This window comes from Ascaphus truei, chromosome 6 (genome assembly GCF_040206685.1).
Source record: "Ascaphus truei isolate aAscTru1 chromosome 6, aAscTru1.hap1, whole genome shotgun sequence".
Lineage (NCBI taxonomy): Eukaryota > Metazoa > Chordata > Amphibia > Anura > Ascaphidae > Ascaphus > Ascaphus truei.
This window is the reverse complement of record NC_134488.1, coordinates 60,912,557-60,939,792: the sequence shown is the minus strand read 5'-3', so window position 1 is coordinate 60,939,792 and position 27,236 is coordinate 60,912,557. Positions and strand designations below refer to the sequence as shown.

The 27,236-nt window shown below is 45.6% G+C and overlaps 1 protein-coding gene across 3 annotated transcripts; it reads right to left on the bottom strand.

Moving 5' to 3' along the window:
* Positions 1 to 27: 27 nt before the first annotated feature.
* On the bottom strand, positions 28 to 27,236 carry HMGCL (3-hydroxy-3-methylglutaryl-CoA lyase). Of its 3 annotated transcripts, none has more exons than XM_075604447.1 (9): positions 27,083 to 27,236; positions 22,396 to 22,479; positions 18,667 to 18,774; positions 12,705 to 12,800; positions 11,830 to 11,978; positions 10,262 to 10,325; positions 9,265 to 9,453; positions 6,672 to 6,797; positions 28 to 3,602 (listed from the first exon to the last, which is right to left on the bottom strand). In XM_075604447.1, the coding sequence occupies exons 1-9, from the start codon at positions 27,164 to 27,166 to the stop codon at positions 3,501 to 3,503; spliced, it is 1,002 nt and encodes a 333-aa protein (XP_075460562.1). In that variant the 5' UTR covers positions 27,167 to 27,236; the 3' UTR covers positions 28 to 3,500. The 3 variants fall into 3 exon arrangements, with proteins under 3 accessions (XP_075460562.1, XP_075460563.1, XP_075460564.1); XM_075604448.1 differs by having other exon boundaries at positions 26,917 to 27,212; XM_075604449.1 differs by having other exon boundaries at positions 26,932 to 27,212.

Genomic DNA, 27,236 nt, shown 5'->3' with positions numbered 1-27,236 from the left:
GTCCCATGAACAATGTTTGGGATCCCACCGAATCCATAAAACATTTTGGGCATTTATTTTCCGAATCTACCTTCCCTTTTATATCAAATATCAAACGCAAAAATCTCCCCATGTGCCAGTTTGTATTGCATCTCCCTGCATGTTTCTGAGATTATTAGTCTGCGCGTTCTCTCTAATCCTGTCAGACTAACTCGCTGACAAAGCGCCCGTGCGAGACGCGTCCGAGGTTTTTCTTGCCTCTCCACTTGTCCATGGCCAAATAAAGTTAATTTTGTATTGATTTTTTTTTGTCCCGCCTGGCTGCTTATTCCTGCTGCTGTGCCCCATTCATTTCTATTTTTGTCTCATACTTCACTGCTTCCGGATCCACGCTTTCAGTTCCCTGTGGATTTACCCAAGTACACATGTTTTCCTCCTAGTCTCACACAATAGCCGTTTGCCTGCACTATTGCATACTCTGCACTTGCCCATTATCTAAGGAGGGGGGGAAACTTATCCTTTTTCAGGGGCTTCTTTATCTCGCATCCACCGTTAGGGTTCATTAAAATCGTGGCCGCGTCACGTGAGCGGTTCAGTCAATGAGGGCCAACCAGCCTGGTGACACGTCCGCCACGCCTCTCCAATCGCTGGAAGCTGAGTTCACCCATCGCTCGGGCGCTCGCACGGCCCCACTATAATCTCAGCCTTAGTAGGCAGTGCTTCCGAGTATCACGCTGCGCTTATTGGCTTTATGTAGCTGCATATAGACTTTCTGAAGATTTACATTGCTCACCACTTAATTATGGGACATTTAGGATTGATATATCCTTTCAGACATCTGAGACATATCTAAGTCTAAATTGACTATTTTTGCAAGTATGACTCGGATGCACTGACTTGTGGATTCACTTCCGCTTTGTTTCTAAGGTCTATATGATCAATTTCCTTAAAGTCTCATTTCCATTTTGGTGCATCCCTTCTATACTTTTTTGAAAACGCTTTATTTCTAATGAAATTAGAAAGCTCTGATCTCGAGTACTTCCCATCTCTTGTGAAGTCAAAACAGTTAGCAAATGCATTATTCCTTTTTTCTTCTTCTAGACTTCTACCGTAATGTGTCGCTTGCCTATATGAGAAATGATTCAGTTTTTCTTTGAATTCTTTGAAAGTTATATATCTTTCTAGATCTTTATTTCGTCATTGTCCAATACACCGTATTCCTTTCTTTCCCCACTCTTGAAAAGTTGTCTGGCTTTTGCCCGGCTGAAATGTCGAATTTCCGTGTAGGAGCAAACATTTCGATACATGGTACGCGTATGTCTCTCTTACTATCAGATTTCTTTCATCTCTGTTGGTATACTTCCCCATTTTGTGTGCAGTATTTCCGTTGGTGACCATGGTTTAACCATTTGTTGTTCTATTTTTAGAGCTGCATAATAGTTTTTCTCTGGTATCCAGTCCCCTATATGTCTCGCTATACATGCCAGATTGTGTGCTCTCATATCTGTTAGATTTATCCTTCCTTCTTTCGGTAGTTGTTTTTTTTTTATATATATATATATAGCTATTCTGCTTTTCCCCTTCTTCCATATGAATTTATTGATTTATTCAAATCTGGAAAATCTGTTTAATTGATAACGGCAGCATTTGCAAAGGGTATAGAATCCTAACGAAACTAACCATTTTAAATAGTTGTCATCTTCCCAAAAGGCGGCTCACATGTAAATTTTGCCACCCCTCTAATTCCTTAATAGTGGTTTTATAATTACTGTATTGTATTTGCATATCATTTACTTAGATCAGGGTCTATATTTATAGCTACATATCTTATCACTTTCCATGTCCTTTTAAATGGCAGCCTCTCATCCCATGTCACATCATTTTTATTAGTGAGTATTAATACTTCTGTCTTTGTACAGTTTACCTTAAATAGTGAGAATTTCCCAAATGCATCCATAGGTATATCTATTTCCCCTAAAGCTTTTTCTGGGTTAGATACCATTAATAACAGATCATCTGCAAATAAACAATTTAGATTCGATTTCTCCTATCTTTATTCCTTTATATTTTTCCATTCTTCTTAAATATTTCGCTAATGGTTCAATGGCTATATTAAATAGCAAAGGTGACAAAGGACACCCTTGCCTAGTCCCTTTATACAGATTGAATTCTTGTGACATTAATCCTGCTGCCATGATTTGGGCTTTTGTGTCCTTATACATTCCTTTGATTGGTTTTAGAACTGTGCCTGTTATTCAAAAATGTTTCATTATAGTGAAGAAATATTTTTAGCTTACATTATCAAATGCCTTTTCAGCATCAACCGTTAAAATAATGTTGTTTTTGTTATCCCTTATGTTAGTTTTTGTCCCGTTCATGGCTGCTATTTTCTAATATTTTTCACCGCTGATCTTAATTTCACACACCCTGCTTGGTCACTATGTATTAGTTTTGGCAATATCTCTGACAATCTATCAGCTAACATTTTAGGTAGTATTTTAGCATCCTGATTCAGTAATGATATAGGTCTATATGTCTCTGGTTTTAACGGATCTTTTCCCTCCTTGTGCAAACCCCTAATAAATGCAATTTCCCCCTTATTCTCCTGTGTTTACTATTTCTTTATATGTCTCTTTCATGGAGACCATTTCTTCCCCCGGTATTTTATAAAATTATCTATTACTACCATTTCGTCCTGGAGCTTTCCCATTCTGAAATGCTTAATCGATCTCATGATCTCTTCTGCAGTTATGGGTTCATTAAGCCGTTCTCTTTCTTCTGATGCAATTTTTGGTAACTCGACATTTTGCATGAACTTTATAAATGCATCCTCATCTTTTTGATTTCCTTTGATTCTATAGTAATCTCCCCATTATTCTTACATATTTTTAAAATATGATTTGGATAGGTTTTCTTATTACATTTCTATGCTTTGTTCACTGTAAAGGGGCTGTCCTGTGGGGTCTTCACTGTCCCGATTCCCAGCATTTCTCCACCTCACACCACGCTCTGAACCAGAACACAATGTGACCATAACAATGACTCCCCTGTAGGATGAGCAAAGCATATTCGGATGCAGATGAGCTGTCTTTTTAATGAAGGGAGATGGTCGGTAAATTGTGAACTCTTTGAGTAGGGATCTGATGGGGTTCACGTCAGAGCGGCATTACATACAGTCCTCCTGTGTCCGACGCCTGCAATTCTAATTATGTCCATGTATATTGCTTCTTTTTCACAAAGTTTACACACATTATTCTGTGTCTGCGCCATGAAATGGGGGGCTTCCCATGAGACGCTGTATATGTGTATGCTGCAGGTCACATGTTACAGGGGGCCTCCCATGAGACGCTGTATGTGTGGGCTGCAGATTACATGCTACAGGGGGCCTCCCATGAGACGCTGTATGTGTGGGCTGCAGGTCACATGTTACAGGGGGCCTCCCATGAGACGCTGTATGTGTGGGCTGCAGGTCACATGATACAGGGGGCCTCCCATGAGACGCTGTATGTGTGCGCTGCGGGTCACAGTTTGCACGTTGCCTGGGCCACTTTGGAGCCGCTTGTTCTTCCCAAAACCTTGCAGATAAAAGCTCCGGCTTCTGTCAGTTTCTTTAAGTCGACGCCCTAAACAAAGCAAGATAAATTAGGAGACAGATAATGAGCACACGGCTCTGCCTCTGCTCCCAACCCCCTGTCCGATCTATGTCTGAACTAATCTCTAACTCCAATCAGGGAAGCTTCTCCTAATACCTTAATACTCCACTACGTAAATCCCTACACTGACGTCCCATATCCTCTACAATCAAATGGAAAACCTGCTCTTGAGTTACAAAGGTCTCAACGACGCTGCCCCCCCCCCTTACATCTCAGCCCTCATCCCCAAATATATCCCTAAACGCCACCTACATTCTGTCCACGACATCCGCCTCTCCTCCTGCATTATCACCTCCCCTCACTCCCGCCTGCACGACTTCCCCACATGCTGCCCTCTTTCTCTGGTATTCCCTACCACACACCATCAGACTCTCCTCCTGCATTATCACCTCCCCTCACTCCCGCCTACACGACTTCCCCACATGCTGCCCTCTTTCTCTGCTATTCCCTACCACACACCATCAGACTCTCCTCCTGCATTATCACCTCCCCTCACTCCCGCCTGCACGACTTCCCCACATGCTGCCCTCTTTCTCTGGTATTCCCTACCACACACCATCCGCCTCTCCTCCTGCATTATCACCTCCCCTCACTCCCGCCTGCACGACTTCCCCACATGCTGCCCTCTTTCTCTGCTATTCCCTACCACACACCATCAGACTCTCCTCCTGCATTATCACCTCCCCTCACTCCCGCCTGCACGACTTCCCCACATGCTGCCCTCTTTCTCTGGTATTCCCTACCACACACCATCCGCCTCTCCTCCTGCATTATCACCTCCCCTCACTCCCGCCTGCACGACTTCCCCACATGCTGCCCTCTTTCTCTGCTATTCCCTACCACACACCATCAGACTCTCCTCCTGCATTATCACCTCCCCTCACTCCCGCCTGCACGACTTCCCCACATGCTGCCCTCTTTCTCTGGTATTCCCTACCACACACCATCCGCCTCTCCTCCTGCATTATCACCTCCCCTCACTCCCGCCTGCACGACTTCCCCACATGCTGCCCTCTTTCTCTGCTATTCCCTACCACACACCATCCGCCTCTCCTCCTGCATTATCACCTCCCCTCACTCCCGCCTGCACGACTTCCCCACATGCTGCACTCTTTCTCTGCTATTCCCTACCACACACCATCCGCCTCTCCTCCTGCATTATCACCTCCCCTCACTCCCGCCTACACAACTTCCCCACATGCTGCCCTCTTTCTCTGGTATTCCCTACCACACACCATCCGCCTCTCCTCCTGCATTATCACCTCCCCTCACTCCCGCCTACACGACTTCCCCACATGCTGCCCTCTTTCTCTGGTATTCCCTACCACACACCATCCGCCTCTCCTCCTGCATTATCACCTCCCCTCACTCCCGCCTGCACGACTTCCCCACATGCTGCCCTCTTTCTCTGGTATTCCCTACCACACACCATCCGCCTCTCCTCCTGCATTATCACCTCCCCTCACTCCCGCCTGCACGACTTCCCCACATGCTGCCCTCTTTCTCTGCTATTCCCTACCACACACCATCAGACTCTCCTCCTGCATTATCACCTCCCCTCACTCCCGCCTGCACGACTTCCCCACATGCTGCACTCTTTCTCTGCTATTCCCTACCACACACCATCCGCCTCTCCTCCTGCATTATCACCTCCCCTCACTTCCGCCTACACAACTTCCCCACATGCTGCCCTCTTTCTCTGGTATTCCCTACCACACACCATCCGCCTCTCCTCCTGCATTATCACCTCCCCTCACTCCCGCCTACACGACTTCCCCACATGCTGCCCTCTTTCTCTGCTATTCCCTACCACACACCATCCGCCTCTCCTCCTGCATTATCACCTCCCCTCACTCCCGCCTGCACGACTTCCCCACATGCTGCCCTCTTTCTCTGCTATTCCCTACCACACACCATCCGCCTCTCCTCCTGCATTATCACCTCCCCTCACTCCCGCCTGCACGACTTCCCCACATGCTGCCCTCTTTCTCTGCTATTCCCTACCACACACCTTCCGCCTCTCCTCCTGCATTATCACCTCCCCTCACTCCCGCCTGCACGACTTCCCCACATGCTGCCCTCTTTCTCTGCTATTCCCTACCACACACCATCTGCCTCTCCTCCTGCATTATCACCTCCCCTCACTCCCGCCTGCACGACTTCCCCACATGCTGCCCTCTTTCTCTGCTATTCCCTACCACACACCATCAGACTCTCCTCCTGCATTATCACCTCCCCTCACTCCCGCCTACACGACTTCCCCACATGCTGCCCTCTTTCTCTGCTATTCCCTACCACACACCATCCGCCTCTCCTCCTGCATTATCACCTCCCCTCACTCCCGCCTGCACGACTTCCCCACATGCTGCCCTCTTTCTCTGCTATTCCCTACCACACACCATCAGACTCTCCTCCTGCATTATCACCTCCCCTCACTCCCGCCTACACGACTTCCCCACATGCTGCCCTCTTTCTCTGCTATTCCCTACCACACACCATCCGCCTCTCCTAGCTTTCACACATTCAAAAACCCTCGGAAAACGCACCTTTTCAAGGAAGCCTATCTGGCATACCTTTAACATGCAACTCCCCCCTCTCCAACCCAATCCATCAGGTTGGAGTATGGTTCAGCCAGACAGCTGATCTTATTAAGGTTGGAGTATGGCCACACTGAGCAGCCACTTTACCTTTTGTTTCAACGTATTCCCTCTACAGTGTGTGCTCTCACAGCCAGGGCCCTCATTACCTCTCTGTATCTGTTTGTTCATGGTTGACCTTATTTGTATTCGTATGTAACTCTGTTTATATCATTATCAAATCTCTGTACCCCCATTGTACCGCGCTGCGGAATATGTTAGCACTTTACAAATAAACGATAATAATACCCTGGTTTGCCAGAAAGCCCCTCTGTTTACAGACAGGGATGAGCTGCTGTTAGAGCTCATGTTGGATGTAGTGAGGTGCCCCTTGCTGATAACGACGGCGTCTGCACTAAAGGCACCATCATAAAGTGTAGGGGCATCTGGATGGGTTACTCACCGTGTGGATCCCGAGTCCGTGCAGCATGTAAACCACATCTTCTGTGGCCACGTTCCCTGAGGCTCCGTGAGCGTAAGGACATCCTCCCAGACCTGCGACGGAGGAATCAACCACCTGCACCCCCATCTGCAGAGAAGACGTACACGTCAAAGTCACAGAGAAACGACTACGTGCAGCAAGGTCAAAGTGTCTGTGTGTATATAGAAGGTGCACCTGGATATAACCCACACAGCACTTGTGTGTGTTTGTGTATATAACACACACACACACAGACGTGGTTGTGGTGCAGGACATTTCTTTGCTGTTTGGATAGCTAAAGTCCCAGTAGAGGGTGCACTACTGTATGCTAAATAAACATTGTCACATATTAAAGTTGTCAAGAACTCTGTCGGGAGCTGAAATGTTAAATACACTTTCATCGGTAAGACCCCTGGCGTCCCCCTGCTTCTTCATCTATATTCATATATAAAACAAAAAGCAGAAGCACATGCTCCATAGCGTAATTTTTTTTACAAAATGTAATATACAAGAGAAGGATAAGAAATGCATTGACAAGGGGACAATTTAAAGCAGCATGTACAAATAATATCGCAAAATCGCCAGCCCGCACGTCTCAGAGTTGTGAAGCGATCGGAAGTCCTTTCTGCACAGGCCACGTGATTCCGGACTGTAGTAGTCTGAACAGCAGTAAAGATATGAACGTCCATCCATTGATGTTTATCCAGACCATGTACAGCAAACATGTCAAACGCAAAGGCTAACACAGGCCAAATAAACAAGGTTTAAGTTTAGGTGGGCCGCAAAAAAACTGTAGGTTTATTTTGAAAAGTACAGTATAAAAAAAGAACGATAAAATTAATGTTTTCTTCCTGACACTTGGCATCTCTGACTCTCTCTCTGACTCTCTCCCTGACTCTGACTCTCTCCCTGACACTCACTCTCTCCCTCTCCCTGACACTCACTCTCTCCCTCTCTCTCTCTGACACTCACTCTCTCCCTCTCTCTGACTCTCTCTCTCCCTCTCTGACTCTCTCTCTCTCTAACTCTCCCTCTCTCTGAATCCCCCTCTCTCTCTGACTCTTCTGACTCTCCCTCTCTCTGACCCTCTCTCTCTCTCTCTCAGACACACACTCTCTCTCAGACACACACTCTCTCTCAGACATACTCTCTCTCAGACACTCTCTCTCAGACACACTCTCTCTCAGACACACTCTCTCTCAGACACACTCTCTCTGACACACTCTCTCAGACACAGACACACATACACTCAAGACACACACACACAGACACACACACTCAGATACACACTCAGACAGAAACACAGACACACACACACACACACACACACAGACACGGGAAATCGGAATGGGGGAGGAAATCGGAGCAGGAGGGCAAGGGGGAAGCAATTGAAGGCAGGCATGGAGCAGTAGTCACCTGACTTGCTGCGGGCAGCGGGAAGAGGCGGGCCTCACTATGCAAGCTCCGGGCCCAAAAAATTTTTTGGCAGCGTTCCAATACGCGCCAGCCAATCAGGAGAGGGGTGAGGTTTTTTGTTTTTTTTCCCTTTGAAGAAAACACGCGCAGCGCGAGTTAAATATTGGCGAGCAGGGCCGCAAATATGTTCATGTGGGCCGCATGCGGCCCGTGGGCCGCGAGTTTGACATGCTTGATGTACAGTAAGTCCGACCCCAGAGGGCTGGCTGGGAAAAGCTCCTGACAATGAAGAATATAAAGTGTAAAAAGCCGGCGCTCAGATGAATGGATTCTGCACGGCAGAGGCTGGTTTTCCATGCAGTTCTGCGTCGCTCAACTCGGTCAGCTGAATGACATCACAAAACGTGCTTCATTGTCAGGAGCTTTTCCCAGCCAGCCCTCCGGGGTCGGACTTACAGTACTGTACATGGTCTGGATAAACATCTGTGGATGGACGTTCATATCTTTACTGCTGTTGAGACTACTACAGTCCGGAATCACGTGGCCTGTGCAGAAAGGACTTCCGATCGCTTCACAACTCTGAGACGTGCGGGCTGGCGATTATGCGATACTATCTGTACATGCTGCTTTAAATTGTCCCCTTAAGAATGCATTTGTTATCGTTCTCTTGTATATTACATTTTGTAAACTTTTTACACTATGAAGTGCGCGCTTCTGCTTTTTGTGTTGTAGGCATCATGTGGATGTGGTTCATCTGTGAAGAAGCTGCCTGAAGACCCAGCATGCTACATCTGATGGTATAGAGGAGGACATTTTCTTTTCATTTGTTTTATCCCTCCACATTTTTAATATCTTTTGTTACAAGTCTTTTCAGTTCTTCTGATTTCATTCACTTTCTACAAACATTTATATTTTGCGATCCCCCTATATTTTTCACTAATTTTCCACACTCTACAACACTTGCATAATATCGCTCCCTCCTTCCTTTGCAAGAAATTCATCCATTTTTTACATTTCATTATACGAGTTTGAATTCTAAAATAATTTTTTAGCTACATATTCACCGTTTTATATTTTTCACTATACAGTATTGCACCTTCTCAGCATTATCCATTTGTATATACATTTTCCTCACTGGAATTGTAGATCTGTATGTTACCTGCAGAGCCACAAGTATGTTTGCCAGAGCTTGTCCATATGTGTCATGACAGTGCACGGCCAGAGCTTGGACTGGAACCACATCCATCACAGCGACCAGCATGTCCCTCATACTGCCCGGGGTACCTACTCCAATCGTGTCACCCAGGGAGATCTCATAGCAGCCCATGGAGAACATCTTGTGAGCCACCTGTCAGCAAAGCACAGAACTTAGATCCTGCACCTAAAAGTACCTCACAGCAAGGCAGTTATAAGAGCCTTCTGTACATAACCAGTACGCACCCAGCAGAGTATAGAACAGACAAATGTCTGGGTCCACGCTTCCAGTGTCTGTCAGTGAAACAGTGTAATCCAACCAAAAGGGAATACTAATCTAATCAAACATTACTGTGAATTGTCAAAAATAAATAATCAAATCAATACATGTTTTGTGCAATAACAAATAAAGTGAATAAGAGATAAATGTGCAATTGACAAGAATATTTGTAAAATACCTCCACACAAACCCTTAAACAAGGAACGGTTTCTCAAGTTCCTAGATGTACGTAGTTGTCTTCCAAAAGATCAGGGGAGCATAGGACAGTACCATAAAAAAAGGGGGGGGGGGTGGGGAGAAAGATGCAGAGAATAGCGCAATAACGTAACGCCACGTTAGCTGTGAAAACTTCCGGTATCTAGTCGAGTGACTACTCGCATTTTAAAAGATAAAATCAGGCTCATCACAAATTTGGAATTCATCCTGGTTAATCCAGGTGGATAGGGAGGTTTTCACGGCTGACGTGGCGTTACATTATTGCGCCATTTTCGGCATTTCCCTCCTTTTTTTATGGTGCCATCCTACCCTCCCCTGATCTCTTGGAAGATAACTGCACCCGGCAGAGGCCAAATTCTGGCATGCGGTGGGGAGCGCTGGTCCAGGTTCATTGGGGGTTGGTCCCAGTGCACGCGGCGGGCAGGATTTTGGTCCCAGTGCAGATATATCACAGTTTGATGCTCACCTCAGCCACTTTACTGGGAGCAACCTTTCCTTCGTATGGGCACCCGAGCACACAAGACACATACCTGCAATTACACAATGTGTGGATTTTAACGTTTAGTCAGAATGAAAATCAAGAGGAACATGAACATAAATAATCCTTTCATGAGCACATTCATTCAGTAAAACAAGATGGCTCATTAGAAGCAGCTGCACATACCTAGCCAATCAGTGACAACAGAGAGGTCCAATAGCATGCCTCCAAACTGCCTTCCCAATCAATGATAGCCCAGACACCCAATAACCACCCCTCGCTCCCACTGTTCCCACCCACCTCTCTCCCCCTGCTCCCACCCACCTCTCTCCCCCTGATCCCACCCACATCTCTCCCCCTGCTCCCACCCACCTCTCTCCCCCTGCTCCCTCCCACCCCTCTCTCCATGTTCTCTCTTACACTATGCTCCCTCTTCTCTCACTGTGCCTCCTCCCTCCTGTTCTGTGCTTCCTCCTCCCTCTCTCACTCTGTGCTCCCTCCTTCTCTCTCGCACGCACACACGCTGTGCTCCCTCCTCCTTTCTCTCTCACTGTGCTCCCTCCTTCCTCCTCTCTCACACTGTGCTCACTCCTCCTCTCTCTCTCTCTCTCTGCTCCTCACACTCTGTCACACAAACACTTTGCTCCCTCTCAATCTCTCTCACACTGTGCTCTCTCCTCCTCTCTCTCACACACTTTGCTCCCTCACACACCGTTCTCTCCTTCTCTCTCACACTGTGCTCCCTCCCTCCTCCTCCACACACACACACACACTTTGCTCCCTCCTCGCTCTCACAATGTGCTCCCTCCTCCTCCTCTCTCACTCACACTTTGCTCCCTCCTCCTTGCTTTCACACTGTGCTCCCTCCCTCCTCTCTCTCACACACACACACACTTTGCTCCCTCCTCTTGGCTCTCTCACACCGTGCTCCCTCCTCTTGGCTCTCTCACACTGTGCTCCCTCCTCTTGGCTCTCTCACACCGTGCTCCCTCCTCTTGGCTCTCTCACACTGTGCTCCCTCCCTGCTCCTCTCTCTCACACACACACTTTGCTCCCTCCTCCTCTCTCTCTCACACTGTGTCCCCTCCCTTCTCCTCTCTCTCTCACACTGTGTCCCCTCCCTTCTCCTCTCTCTCACACTGTGCTCCCTCCCTGCTCCTCTCTCTCACACACACACACTGTGCTCCCTCCTCCTTCTCTCTCTCTCACACTGTGTCCCCTCCCTTCTCCTCTCTCTCTCACACTGTGCTCCCTCCCTGCTCCTCTCTCTCTCACACACACACACACTTTGCTCCCTCCTCCTGGCTCTCACACTGTGCTCCCTCCCTGCTCCTCTCTCTCACACACACTTTGCTCCCTCCTCCTCTCTCTCTCACACACTGTGTCCCCTCCCTTCTCCTCTCTCTCTCACACTGTGTCCCCTCCCTTCTCCTCTCTCTCACACTGTGCTCCCTCCCTGCTCCTCTCTCTCTCACACACACACACACACACTTTGCTCCCTCCTCCTGCTCCTCTCTCTCTCACATACTGTGCTCCCTCCCTCCTGCCTCTCTCACCCTCGCACTGGGATGTTGGCTTCTTTAGCTGCAGCTGCCACGCTCTGGAATCGCTGCAGACTTTCCTCTATGGAGCAGTTAATATTCTTCTTACTAAAGAGCTCTGACGCTGCTCCAAATATGGCCACTTCTTTGGCACCACATGCGACCTATCAAGAGGCAAATAGGACAGATGATCAGCTGGACGTCTGTCTGGGTGTGAGAGAGAGGGGTAACCAGCGGGGCAGATTGGGGGTGTATCAAATGGATTTTTTCCCATATCTAAGACAAACATAGCACTTGACAGCAGATAAGAACCAATTTTCCCATCTTTAATTAAATATCCGATCTGACGCTGTGAAATGCAGCAGGATCTGCTTTCCATGCGGCGGGGGCTCTCAACTGCAGTCCTCAAGGCCCCCCAACAGGTCAGGTTTTTAGGATATCCCAGCTTCAGCACAGGTGGTCTTTGACTGAGCCACTGATTGAGCCACCTTGGCTGAAGCAGGGATATCCTTAAAACCTGACCTGTTGGGGGGGGATCCTGAGGAGTGGAGTAGAGAGCCCCTGCCGTTCGGCATACACAGGCCATATGCATCATCCAACTGTTTCAAGCTCTTCTTTTGCAGCGCTGGACTTTCTAGCACAAAATGCTGGTATCCCGAGGAAAGTAGGATGGGGGGAAACACTGCAACCCCCCCCCATATAAATCGTTTCAGCAACACAGGCACAAGACCACGCTCTGCATAGGACAGAAAGGAGACTAGTGACGGGGAGGTCAGAGCCTTTTATTTGGTCACCCTGTGAGCTGTCACCTTTTACATTCTCCGGCAGTGTCGTGCCCAGGACAGATCTCCCATTAATAATCCATTAATTACAGGACGTAACATTCTCACCGCGGCCTGAAATCCGGTCAGATTTGGGGTGAGGACGGGGTAGCTGATGTTGGGGAACCTCTGGATTCCCTGCATGACGCTCATTTGATCTGCCATCTGTGGGGGAAAAACAGGTTTGAAATAATATGCCCATTTTTTTTTCTGTTGCTCTGCAATACAAAAGAAACTGAGACTCCCTGTCTGAGAGTATATACAATAAAAACGTTTCAGTGGTTCCCTTGCGTGTAACAATGGGCAGAGTCATACTGAGTACACATTATAACCAAACTGTAATTACTACTAATAATTTTATTTATACAGCGTTTTTCTCCCAATGGGACTCAAAGTTTATAAAAGAGACCAAACACAAGGAAAGATACAATACAGGACGGTACTGCAGTTATTAAATGTCGCACATGTTGTGGTTCATTCACTAAATGCTGTGGTTTATTAATCAGGGCTGTGTGTAACTCACGTACACATTATAACCGCGCTGTGATCAGGGCTGTGTGTGACTCACGTACACATTATAACCGCGCTGTGATCAGGGCTGTGTGTAACTCACGTACACATTATAACCGCGCTGTGATCAGGGCTGTGTGTGACTCATGTACATATTATAACCGCGCTGTGATCAGGGCTGTGTGTGACTCACGTACACATTATAACCGCGCTGTGATCAGGGCTGTGTGACTCACGTACACATTATAACTGCGCTGTGATCAGGGCTGTGTGACTCACGTATACATTATAACCGCGCTGTGATCAGGGCTGTGTGACTCACGTACACATTATAACCGCGCTGTGATCAGGGCTGTGTGTGAATCACGTACACATTATAACCGCGCTGTGATCAGGGCTGTGTGTGAATCCCGTATACATTATAACCGCGCTGTGATCAGGGCTGTGTGTAACTCACGTATACATTATAACCGCGCTGTGATCAGGGCTGTGTGTGACTCACGTACACATTATAACCGCGCTGTGATCAGGGCTGTGTGACTCACGTACACATTATAACTGCGCTGTGATCAGGGCTGTGTGACTCACGTATACATTATAACCGCGCTGTGATCAGGGCTGTGTGACTCACGTACACATTATAACCGCGCTGTGATCAGGGCGGTGTGTGAATCACGTACACATTATAACCGCGCTGTGATCAGGGCTGTGTGTAACTCACGTATACATTATAACCGCGCTGTGATCAGGGCTGTGTGTAACTCACGTATACATTATAACCGCGCTGTGATCAGGGCTGTGTGTGACTCACGTACACATTATAACCGCGCTGTGATCAGGGCTGTGTGTAACTCACGTACACATTATAACCGCGCTGTGATCAGGGCTGTGTAACTCACGTACACATTATAACCGCGCTGTGATCAGGGCTGTGTGACTCACGTACACATTATAACCGCGCTGTGATCAGGGCTGTGTAACTCACGTACACATTATAACCGCGCTGTGATCAGGGCAGTGTTAGAGACTCACATACACATTATAACCGCGCTGTGATCAGGGCTGTGTGACTCACGTATACATTATAACCGCACTGTGATCAGGGCTGTGTGTGACTCACGTACACATTATAACCGCGCTGTGATCAGGGCTGTGTGACTCACGTACACATTATAACCGCGCTGTGATCAGGGCTGTGTGTGACTCACGTACACATTATAACCGCGCTGTGATCTGGGCTGTGTGTAACTCACGTACACACTATAACCGCGCTGTGATCAGGGCTGTGTGAGACTCACGTACACATTATAACCGCGCTGTGATCAGGGCTGTGTGAGACTCACGTACACATTATAACCGCGCTGTGATCAGGGCTGTGTGAGACTCACGTACACATTATAACCGCGCTGTGATCAGGGCTGTGTGTGACTCACGTACACATTAAAAACCGCGCTGTGATCAGGGCTGTGTGTGACTCACGTACACATTATAACCGCGCTGTGATCAGGGCTGTGTGTGACTCACGTACACATTATAACCGCGCTGTGATCAGGGCTGTGTGTGACTCATGTACACATTATAACCGTGCTGTGATCAGGGCTGTGTGTGACTCACGTACACATTATAACCGCGCTGTGATCAGGGCTGTGTGTGACTCATGTACACATTATAACCGCGTTGTGATCAGGGCAGTGTTAGAGACTCACGTACACATTATTACCGCGCTGTGATCAGGGCTGTGTGTGACACGTACACATAATAACCGCGCTGTGATCAGGGCTGTGTGACTCACGTACACATTATAACCGCACTGTGATCAGGGCTGTGTGTGACTCACGTACACATTATAACCGCACTGTGATCAGGGCTGTGTGTGACTCACGTACACATTATAACCGCGTTGTGATCAGGGCTGTGTGTGACTCATGTACACATTATAACCGCGCTGTGATCAGGGCTGTGTGTGACTCACGTACACATTATAACCGCACTGTGATCAGGGCTGTGTGTGACTAACGTACACATTATAACCGCGTTGTGATCAGGGCTGTGTTAGAGACTCACGTACACATTATAACCGCGCTGTGATCAGGGCTGTGTGTGACTCACGTACACATTATAACCGCGCTGTGATCAGGGCTGTGTGTGACTCACATACACATTATAACCACACTGTGATCAGGGCTGTGTGTGACTCACATACACATTATAACCGCGCTGTGATCAGGGCTGTGTGTGACTCACGTACACATTATAACCACGCTGTGATCAGGGCTGTGTGTGACACTCATGTACACATTATAACCGCGCTGTGATCAGGGCTGTGTGTGACTAACGTACACATTATAACCGCGCTGTGATCAGGGCTGTGTGTGACTAACGTACACATTATAACCGCGCTGTGATCAGGGCTGTGTTAGAGACTCACGTACACATTATAACCGCGCTGTGATCAGGGCTGTGTGTGACTCACGTACACATTATAACCGCGCTGTGATCAGGGCTGTGTGTGACTCACGTACACATTATAACCGCGCTGTGATCAGGGCTGTGTGTGACTAACGTACACATTATAACCGCGCTGTGATCAGGGCTGTGTGTGACTCATGTACATATTATAACCGCGCTGTGATCAGGGCTGTGTGTGACTCACGTACACATTATAACCGCGCTGTGATCAGGGCTGTGTGTGACTCACGTACACATTATAACCGCGCTGTGATCAGGGCTGTGTGTGACTCACGTACACATTATAACCGCGCTGTGATCAGGGCTGTGTGTGACTCATGTACACATTATAACCGTGCTGTGATCAGGGCTGTGTGTGACTCACGTACACATTATAACCGCGCTGTGATCAGGGCTGTGTGTGACTCATGTACACATTATAACCGCGTTGTGATCAGGGCAGTGTTAGAGACTCACGTACACATTATTACCGCGCTGTGATCAGGGCTGTGTGTGACACGTACACATAATAACCGCGCTGTGATCAGGGCTGTGTGACTCACGTACACATTATAACCGCACTGTGATCAGGGCTGTGTGTGACTCACGTACACATTATAACCGCACTGTGATCAGGGCTGTGTGTGACTCACGTACACATTATAACCGCGTTGTGATCAGGGCTGTGTGTGACTCATGTACACATTATAACCGCGCTGTGATCAGGGCTGTGTGTGACTCACGTACACATTATAACCGCACTGTGATCAGGGCTGTGTGTGACTAACGTACACATTATAACCGCGTTGTGATCAGGGCTGTGTTAGAGACTCACGTACACATTATAACCGCGCTGTGATCAGGGCTGTGTGTGACTCACGTACACATTATAACCGCGCTGTGATCAGGGCTGTGTGTGACTCACATACACATTATAACCGCACTGTGATCAGGGCTGTGTGTGACTCACATACACATTATAACCGCGCTGTGATCAGGGCTGTGTGTGACTCACGTACACATTATAACCACGCTGTGATCAGGGCTGTGTGTGACACTCATGTACACATTATAACCGCGCTGTGATCAGGGCTGTGTGTGACTAACGTACACATTATAACCGCGCTGTGATCAGGGCTGTGTGTGACTAACGTACACATTATAACCGCGCTGTGATCAGGGCTGTGTTAGAGACTCACGTACACATTATAACCGCGCTGTGATCAGGGCTGTGTGTGACTCACGTACACATTATAACCGCGCTGTGATCAGGGCTGTGTGTGACTCACGTACACATTATAACCGCGCTGTGATCAGGGCTGTGTGTGACTAACGTACACATTATAACCGCGCTGTGATCAGGGCTGTGTGTGACTCATGTACATATTATAACCGCGCTGTGATCAGGGCTGTGTGTGACTAACGTACACATTATAACCGCGCTGTGATCAGGGCTGTGTGACTCACGTATACATTATAACCGCGCTGTGATCAGGGCTGTGTGTGACTCACGTACACATTATAACCGCGCTGTGATCAGGGCTGTGTGTAACTCACGTACACATTATAACCGCGCTGTGATCAGGGCTGTGTGTGAATCACGTACACATTATAACCGCGCTGTGATCAGGGCTGTGTGTGACTCACGTACACATTATAACCGCGCTGTGATCAGGGCTGTGTGTGACTCACGTACACATTATAACCGCACTGTGATCAGGGCTGTGTGACTCACGTACACATTATAACCGCACTGTGATCAGGGCTGTGTGTAACTCACGTATACATTATAACCGCGCTGTGATCAGGGCTGTGTGTGACTAACGTACACATTATAACTGCACTGTGATCAGGGCTGTGTGTAACTCACGTACACATTATAACCGCGCTGTGATCAGGGCTGTGTGTGACTCACGTACACATTATAACCGCGCTGTGATCAGGGCTGTGTGTGACTCACGTATACATTATAACCGCGCTGTGATCAGGGCCGTGTAACTCACGTACACATTATAACCGTGCTGTGATCAGGGCTGTGTGTGACACTCACGTACACATTATAACCGCGCTGTGATCAGGGCTGTGTGTGACTCACATACACATTATAACCGCGCTGTGATCAAGGCTGTGTGACTCACGTACACATTATAACCGCGCTGTGATCAGGGCTGTGTAACTCACGTACACATTATAACCGCACTGTGATCAGGGCTGTGTATGACTCATGTACACATTATAACCGCGCTGTGATCAGGGCTGTGTGTGACTCACGTACACATTATAACCGCGCTGTGATCAGGGCTGTGTGTGACTCACGTACACATTATAACCGCGCTGTGATCAGGGCTGTGTGACACTCACGTACACATTATAACCGCGCTGTGATCAGGGCTGTGTGACTCACGTATACATTATAACCGCGCTGTGATCAGGGCTGTGTGTGACTCACGTACACATTATAACCGCGCTGTGATCAGGGCTGTGTAACTCACGTATACATTATAACCGCGCTGTGATCAGGGCTGTGTGTGACTCACGTATACATTATAACCGCGCTGTGATCAGGGCTGTGTGTGACTCACATACACATTATAACCGCGCTGTGATCAGGGCTGTGTGACTCACGTATACATTATAACCGCGCTGTGATCAGGGCTGTGTGTGACTAACGTACACATTATAACTGCACTGTGATCAGGGCTGTGTGTAACTCACGTACACATTATAACCGCGCTGTGATCAGGGCTGTGTGTGACTCACGTACACATTATAACCGCGCTGTGATCAGGGCTGTGTGTGACTCACATACACATTATAACCGCGCTGTGATCAGGGCTGTGTGACACTCACGTACACATTATAACCGCGCTATTAGCAGGGCTGTGTGTGAATCACGTACACATTATAACCGCACTGTGATCAGGGCTGTGTGTGACTCACATACACATTATAACCGCGCTGTGATCAGGGCTGTGTGTGACTCACATACACATTATAACCGCGCTGTGATCAGGGCTGTGTGACACTCACGTACACATTATAACCGCGCTATTAGCAGGGCTGATGTACACACCTGTGGCACCCACTTGGGTGAGACAAAGCTTGTGGCTTCTATAGCTCGCAGTCCTGCTTCTGATAACATGTTAATGAGGCGTATTTTCACTTCCGTTGGGACAATCGTCTGTAAAAATATACAAATATCTGCTGAGACACGGGGAAGAATGGCCCACACCCTGGAATACACACAAGGTTTCGGGGAATAAGCTTAGTGACAAAGTAACAGTGTAATATTAACACAAACCCAGTCCCTTCCTTAATATGATATTCATGGAAGCGCCTTTATTACACCATGAACTGTTATCAGTAAAACTGTTAGGCACCGGGAAATGATGCAGCGCACTCAAAAGGGGACAACACATGAAACAAATCTGCTTATATCCATCGGCTAATGACCAAATGGGGACATCTGAATGGGTTCCCCAAGAGCTGCTCCCCTCTGCACAGAACCAGCGTGCTAAGGGTTAATATCTGGGATTGCTTGCTGCTATGCGTTTCAGAGAAAATGTGCTTGGGAGAATCCCAAACGAGATAGTGCGTCAAACCCCATGCATAGCAAAACCATTGTGTGATAGCGTAGCCAAACACATAGGAAACGATGAGAGTCAGTTCACTTGCAGAGACGGATACATAAATCTCAGCAAATAAAGCCTCTAATTCTTGATGTACTGTCCATATAATGTCTAAATAGAAATGTATGTGCACTGTGACTAACAGGGAAACAGGTCTGGAACTGCAAGACCTGATAAGTATGTAGCCGCTTCGTCACAGTATCATCAATAAAAACAGCCTCTATTGTATCCAAAAGTAACGGATAGATTACGGTATCCAAGAGGCTTAAAAAAGCACTCACTGGATTTCTCTTGCAGGGTGAACCGCAGTTGGCGTGCTCCAGCCAAAATCCGGTATGCAGATAGAAGAGAAAAATGGCAGTGCACAGCCGAAGAAACTCACCAAGGGTAGGTAAATAAGCAGCATCAAAAATGTGTTGGCATATGAACAGGATTAAAAAACACTAGCACAGGAATAATGCGTTTCACCACGGATGGCGCTTTGTCAAAGAGTAGAGGACTCCTAACGTCCATTCTCTCTTGTAGTCTTTCCGCACCTGTAATCCCCACCCACTGAGCGCATCGTTGTGCTCCCGCGCAGGTGATAGATAACTTAACCACAATGGCTAATCATGGGTGTTTGGATACAGGTGTTTCGTCTACAGAAAAAAAGGCTGCATTTAAATATACAGCTAAAAATATATATTAGTCGCAAAGTAGCAAACAGCTGCATGATAATACATTGAAAAAGAGAATGGCCTAATTCACTTGGAACAGACATAAATATGGGCACTCAAAGTAAAAAATTCCTGTATACATAAAGAATAATATGCTGATGTAATCTTAAACTTAACAGTCTATTTGAAATGTATAATTATTCTTGTATTATTTCAAATCTCTTCTTTTATCTAATTGTTAAGAAAATATGGACATCATCTGTAAGGCAAATTGTATGCTATAAAGGAAACAAATACATCACATGATAACATGTACATGAACATATTTATAAAACATGTTGTGAAAATAATTAATCAGAAGATTTAATAAGCACAATATAGTACTCATCTTGAATCATATATAATCATGTACAGCCTAGAATATAATATGAAATATCTCCGATGTCCATAGTGTAATGCATAAATAACAATAACCCCTTCAGGTAATTGAGAGCATGCGCAAATATCTACATTAGCTGAGATCATAATATACTATTCCTAAGGAATCCAGAACTTGATTCTATATAGAGTCCCCATCTTGTATGGAAGATCATAATTACAGCAGCTATGTTTATATTATTATCAGCATAGACTATATGTATTAATTATTCTTATATATTAAGACTACAATGTTCTTGTAGTTAAACTCAAGGCTTCAAAGTGCTGGCTCTGGGTCCAATGTATTAGATCGTAAACTACAGCAAACTCCGCGATGTAACTGCAAACAGATAACATAAGCTACAGTTAATATACAGAAAAGCGGTCATAAAGGAATCGTAAAGATATTGTGAATCATCTACAACCCATATATTGACAATAATCCCCAATGACAACAGTTTAATGGACATAGTGATAGATCTAAGCGAAAGTCATACATACTTTGAAGTTTATTAACCCTTTTATGGGAATTTGATAAAAACTCTTGTGCAAGAAAGGATATGTAATGGATCAAAGGAAATGGTGAAACTCCCAATCGGTATTAATACAGAGTGGTGAGAGACACTAATTGAAATATCCAGTCCATCTCACGTTTATTTAACATATTCTGTCTATCCCCCACTCTGGTCGGCATCTCAACATGTTCTATACCATAAAAGCTAAAGTTATTGATTCCCCCTTTGGCGCATTCTGTGAAGTGTCTGAATACTGGACGTGTTAACGTCTCTTTTTAATGGAACGAACATACTCCATTATTCAATGTTTTAGGGGCTTTATGGTTCTTCCCACATACCCAAATAAATAATACAATACATAATTAGTCTTGCAGTTTATGAAAGATTTGATTTTATAATTTTTTACTAACCTTGTACTACTTAGAATTGTAATGGGCTTAACGAGTGTGCATGGAGATATGCGAGACGCCAACAATTTGGCTTTTTTGTATACGAAAGTGGGACCTTGGATTGTAAAAGGTCTTAAATCTTTATCCAAGTTCAATAGCATACAATTTGCCTTACAGATGATGTCCATATTTTCTTAACAATTAGATAAAAGAAGAGATTTTAAATAATACATAATACAAGAATAATTATACATTTCAAATAGACTGTTAAGCTTAAGATTACATCAGCATATTATTCTTTATGTATACAGGATTTTTTTTTACTTTGAGTGCCCATATTTATGTCTGTTCCAAGTGAATTAGACCATTCTCTTTTTCAATGTGTTATCATGTAGCTGTTTGCTACTTTGCGAGTAATATATATTTTTAGCTGTATATTTAAATGCAGCCTTCTTTTCTGTAGACGAAGCACCTGTATCCAACCACCCATGATTAGCCATTGTGGTTAAGTTATCTATCACCTGCGCGGGAGCACAACGAAGCGCTCAGTGGGTGGGGATTACAGGTGTGGAAGGACTACAAGAGAGAATGGACGTTAGGAGTCCTCTACTCTTTGACAAAGCGCTATCCGTGGTGAAACGCATTATTCCTGTTCATATGCCAATACATTTTTAATACTGCTTATTTACCTACCCTTGGTGAGTTTCTTCAGCTGTGCACCGCCTTTTTTCTCTTCTATCTGCTATGCGTTTCTTCAGCCCCACCCTCTGCAGTGTATATGACTGGACAAAGGAATTTCAAAGCCTAGCGGAATTCATTCACAACCCTTTCAGCCTACACATGTGTCGCTGCAAAGGCGGTAGCCAAAAAGTGTAAGCTGTTTGCTGCCATTCGCTGCTCGGTGACTGGGTTGGGTAAAGCCTAGCCTACCTCTTCTAACTCCATTTTAACCTTGTTTGTAACTGTTAAATATATATGCCCATAACCATATATTATCTCTAACTGTCCATGTAATGTCTGTAAATATAATGTATTACGACTGTTCATTTAATGCACCTATGTATTATCATAACTACGTGCCCAGGACATACTTGAAAACGAGAGGTAACTCTCAATGTATTACTTCCTGGTAAAACATTTTATAAATAAATAATTGTGTTGTAGTCATCATGTGACTCAGTGGAACTTCATTATACCTTTTCATTTTGCAATCCGTCCCTGGGTCCAACTTCCACAATCTTGACCTCCTTTGGGAACGAGCGAGTGGGTAAATAGCTGATCTGTGAAACAGCACGGTCCTGGTTACATGGTGCAGCTCTGAGAAATGCTAACTGATCCGCCTACTCTGTGATTTCCACATTAAAGACAAAGAGGACATGACATATATAGCCACGAATAGTGAGCATTTCACTGGCCTCCTATTGTTCCAGTCCCATAAACGGGATTGAAAACCATAATATACAAATAAAGGGGAGGTACTGATCAGAGGCGCAGCATGTCTGTGAGGATGTCAAACGAGTGAGGGGTTTCAGAACGGGGAGAAGAAAGGAATTTTGTAACATGCAGGCTGTATTGTTACAATGTACAATAATGAACCAAAGCAGCTCATCCTGTGTCACATGTATCATCAGCAAAACTAGTGCTTACTCACCCCAGCGCATTCCACTGACGCTGCCCTTACTGACCCCAGCGCATTCCACTGGCGCTGCCCTTACTGACCCCAGCGCATTCCACTGACCCCAGCGCATTCCACTGCCGCTGCCTTTACTGACTAGCTCACAGCGGCCATTTTTATTATTCCCAAAGATTGTGAAAAGCAAAAGATAGTTATAATATTAGAGGCTGAGACACAACCCTGATGTAAAAAGCAGAGGGCATCTTATAAATTTTACATAATAATCTATCAAAGAGATAGAAAGTAACCCAATAAGCCCTCCAATTCAAAAGGTTTGTACTTCAAAAAATATATGTTCACCAAATGTTGGCATCCCCAAGAGTGTCATTCATAAACATCACAATAAAATGAATACAAAATTCCCTATTACCATACGTCTCATTACAACATTAAAGACAGGATGAGGACCCGACTTTTACTATTGCACATCAACATTGCTTATAGCGCCAATATCATTTGCATTACTGATTAAATTAATTAATGACCCTTTATTAATTTGGTTGCCATAAAGTATAATTATTTGTAAATAGTCAAGGAGATGCACAGCACACTTCTATGTATATAAGCTCTCACTTCAGTTAGGGTAAAGCTATAATATGCCCCTTATTGAGCCAAATCCATATAAATAACATTATGTATGCAAATGATAAAAGAAACAGATAATGTAATACAAAGATTTCAATAACGATATGGGCCACCCTATTAATGGTAATACCTTCCATATTTAATCGACAACTACACACACACACACACATCCATATACACACACATCGTTTTGCCTGATTATAAGGCAAGGTTTTTTTCAATAAAGTTGCATTGAAAAGTCCACCATACTCGCCTTTATATTCAGGGCCGCCCTATAATCGGGCAAATACGGTATATATTGCACCAAGTCTGAAAATACTGTGTTCTACATACAATGATAATAACAATTGTACCACAACTCTATTCTAATGTCAATCCCTGATTGCATACACCTATGTCCCTCACATCTGAAAAGTCCAGAAGCCAAATTAGAGATGAGTCAGAAAATAACATTCAAAAACACGTTGGAATTTGGAACTTGGAGAAGCTTTTGAAGAGGAGCCCTCAATGTTAAGGCTGAAGGACAAACATGTGAAAGACATTTTTATCAGAAATCATTATGCCCCTCCAAAATTGTAAATATAAGCCATCAAATTAGAGTTTCCAGAAATGCCTCTGATGCCATGTGTGTGTATATGCCTCAAAAACAAAATCTTCATAGATCAAATAGATAAATATCAGATCAAAAGGTGTTTTAAATGTCAAAGCAAAGGTGTCATCTATATACGCTAATTTGCCATAGCAAATAATCCTATATTAATATGACAACGAGGGAGGTGAGAGCGGTTACAGCAGCACATCAAGGCCATTGAAAGGGATGATGACCCTATTAAAACATTGGTATCCAGGCACTTTTGGGAGGCTCATCAAGGAAATACAAATGACTTCACCTTTGTGGTTATAGATCAACTACAATTGTGAATAAGGATGCAGATTTAACTAAATCGTTGTTACAAAAAGTAGAATCTAAGATGAATATATACTCTGGGATCAAGAGTCCCAAATGGACTCAAAAGGAGTACAGCTTTACTCAGCTTTTATAATGTTGTTGTATGATTTTATTATTGACATCTATTTATCTTCTATTTCCTTGAAAGAATGCACGCCAATTTAAAAATAAACCATAATGTAGCTCAAGGACGTTAGAGCATGTGTGTGCGTGTGTGTGTGTGTCTGTGTAAGAACCACCCAGATATGACCCTGGAAGAAGTTTCTAATGTAGATGAAACACGCTTGGGGCAGCTATCAGTGGGGATCACACTAACAGGACTAAAATTAAGAAAAAAGGATCCAACTAAGCTTTATCACAACAAAGAAGTATTACAATTTGCTCCCGGCTAATTTGTTAAATTTATTTTCTGATTCATCTCTAATTTGCTTTATGGACTTCTGAGTTGTGTAGGTAGGTAGGTGTATACAATCAGGGATTTACATTATAAAACAACAGTGTTACAGTACAAGTAAGCACAAGTAAGCACTATAATCTTAGCCTAAGTGGTATGTTGGGGGACTTGCAGAGACCGCAGTTGAGGGAATAAGTGCTGTAGATGGCAGTGCTTGGCCACAATGGTTGGTAGGAGTGACTGGGTGTGGGACAGTAGCCAGGAATCATGGGTTTTGAAATGCTTAACTTAAGAGGTTAGTTTTAAGGTTAGTCTTAAAGGTGGGGAGAGAAGATGCTTGGCGCATACTGAGTGTGAGGGAGAAGGGCATTGAGGGGAAAAGGTTTAAGGTGAGAGAGCAGTAGAGGTGAAAGGGTTTGAAAGGAGACAGTTATGACCAGAGCACAGTAGACAAGCAGGGGCATAGCGAGATATGTAGGAAGGAGCAGATGAGTGGAGAGCCTCGAAGGTAAGGAGGAAACTTTGTGCGTGATCTAAAATTTGATGGTAAGCCAGAGGAGAGATTTAAGGAGGAGATGAGCAGAGACTGTTTTGGGAGAAAGTAAATGACTCTAGCAGCAGAATTTTCGATAGATTGCAAAGGAGAAAGTTGTGAGGCAAAGAGGCCTGTTAGCAGTTTTAGAAGTAGATTGACAGAGGAAATGGCAGATCTTGGCAATATTACAGAGGAAGAAGCAAAACATTTTAGCTAAACCGTGAATGGAGAAGGAAAGGCAGGAGTCAAATGTCACTCCTAGCCAACATGCGACAGGATGGATAGTAGTAACCAAATTATCTATTTCTAAGACAAATAAAGGGTCATTAATTGCTAGCATCCCTAATACTGGAACTATAAGCAACATTGATGTGCAGTACTAAATATCAGCTCCTTATCCTGTTTAAGGCTGTGCTTAGAGTACTGCCTATGTGACCGCTGACATCAGCCATCACGGGAGCTATTGTGATTCTTGCACTCTGGTGCAGGAGACCAAGGGAGGGCGACCCGGGCGTGGCAGAGGCGTGGCCATGCGCGGTTCACCCTCATTGGCTGAACCACTGACGTCGCTGTAAGGCCGCGGTCCCAGTCTGCACTGTAGCACGTACCCCCGGTGGGGTGGCCGCAAGTGTACGTGTGGAAACCGAGATCTGTGGTCTCACCTATGAATGCATATTAGCGACTGAACATGTGTTGAGGGGGTGTGGCTAAAGATTTTTTAGTCAACAGAAGAAAAAAAAAGTAGCGCTATGATTGGCTGCTATTTCTTGCCGTCTGATTGGCTAGGGAAAGCTGCAATATGATTGGTACTCCTGGACACGTGACGCGGTCGCTAAGTCTAAACACAATTCTGTTGTCTGCCGTAAAATCTGTCGTTCACCGCGTGGGGAATTTGCGCACCAATGTATGTAGTGTGCCCGGCCAGATTGAGGGGCAGTAATGGTACTTGTTCATGCAGCACACGCCGAAGTGTCCGCTGCAGAACCTACTGGGGACCTAGACTTAATCTCCGATTCTCATGACTTCAGAGATTTTGGTAGCTTTGTCACTGCACATCGCCCCCACAACGGACATCAAGTACCTGCGACGGCACGCTGTAGCTAGTACTATAAGCGCAGCCAAAGGTTCAGATCCACAAAAGTGTATTTAGTGTATTTAGAAGCACACCTCTGCGCCCCTTCATATGAATGGGAGTAAACGCGTGCTAAAGTTTATGGTAATAGGACATTTTTGTGTACATTTTATTGTGAAAGACAATAAAGAACAATGTTGGAGATGCCAAAATGTAATGAACATATATTAAAGTACAACCTTTTGAGTCCCTAAGTGCTTATTGGGGTACTTTATCACTTTAACAGTTCATTATGTAAAAGTGATGTTCAAATTACCCTCAGAACTGCCTACAATACACGGTTATGGGACTTGTTAAAGAAATACCATGAATGTTTTCAGCCACATCTTGTATATAGCTGCGGTGTCTGTGTGTATATATAAATAAACTGCACAGGCACAGTGCTTGTGCTTAGGCACAGGTCAAATTACTTATTCAATGTCACAAGGAGCTGTCATTGAGACTCACAATGGGTTCACCCACTTCAAAGGCAGTGCCATGCATGTCCCCGAGCCCTCCTTGCCCTGTGTGTGAGGCGGGACGGGGTCAGCGACAGATCCGAGGTTCCTGTCACCTCACACACAAGGAGGACGTGATGTAAACACGGTGATCGCGCGGATCACAAGCCCCTCACCCGCCGCAGCGTGGCCTCGGCAGCCCGGCCTGTCACCCGCCCCCACGGGAGCACTCTGCGTGCGGACACCGCGACCGCCATCATTAACACCGGGGACAGGACTACGCTTCCGGGTCCAGCGCGTCACGGCGGGGAGGGGCGGGGCCTGGGCCGG

Excerpts from the sequence above, each read along its gene's own strand:
- HMGCL (XM_075604447.1), bottom strand. The coding sequence starts at position 27,166 with ATGATGGCGGTCGCGGTGTCCGCACGCAGAGTGCTCCCGTGGGGGCGG. Across the intron at positions 10,326-11,829 it reads GCCAACATCCCAGTGCGAGG|GTATGTGTCTTGTGTGCTCG; the intron begins GTGAGAGAGGCA and ends GTGTAATTGCAG. Across the intron at positions 6,798-9,264 it reads ACATACTTGTGGCTCTGCAG|ATGGGGGTGCAGGTGGTTGA; the intron begins GTAACATACAGA and ends TCTTCTCTGCAG.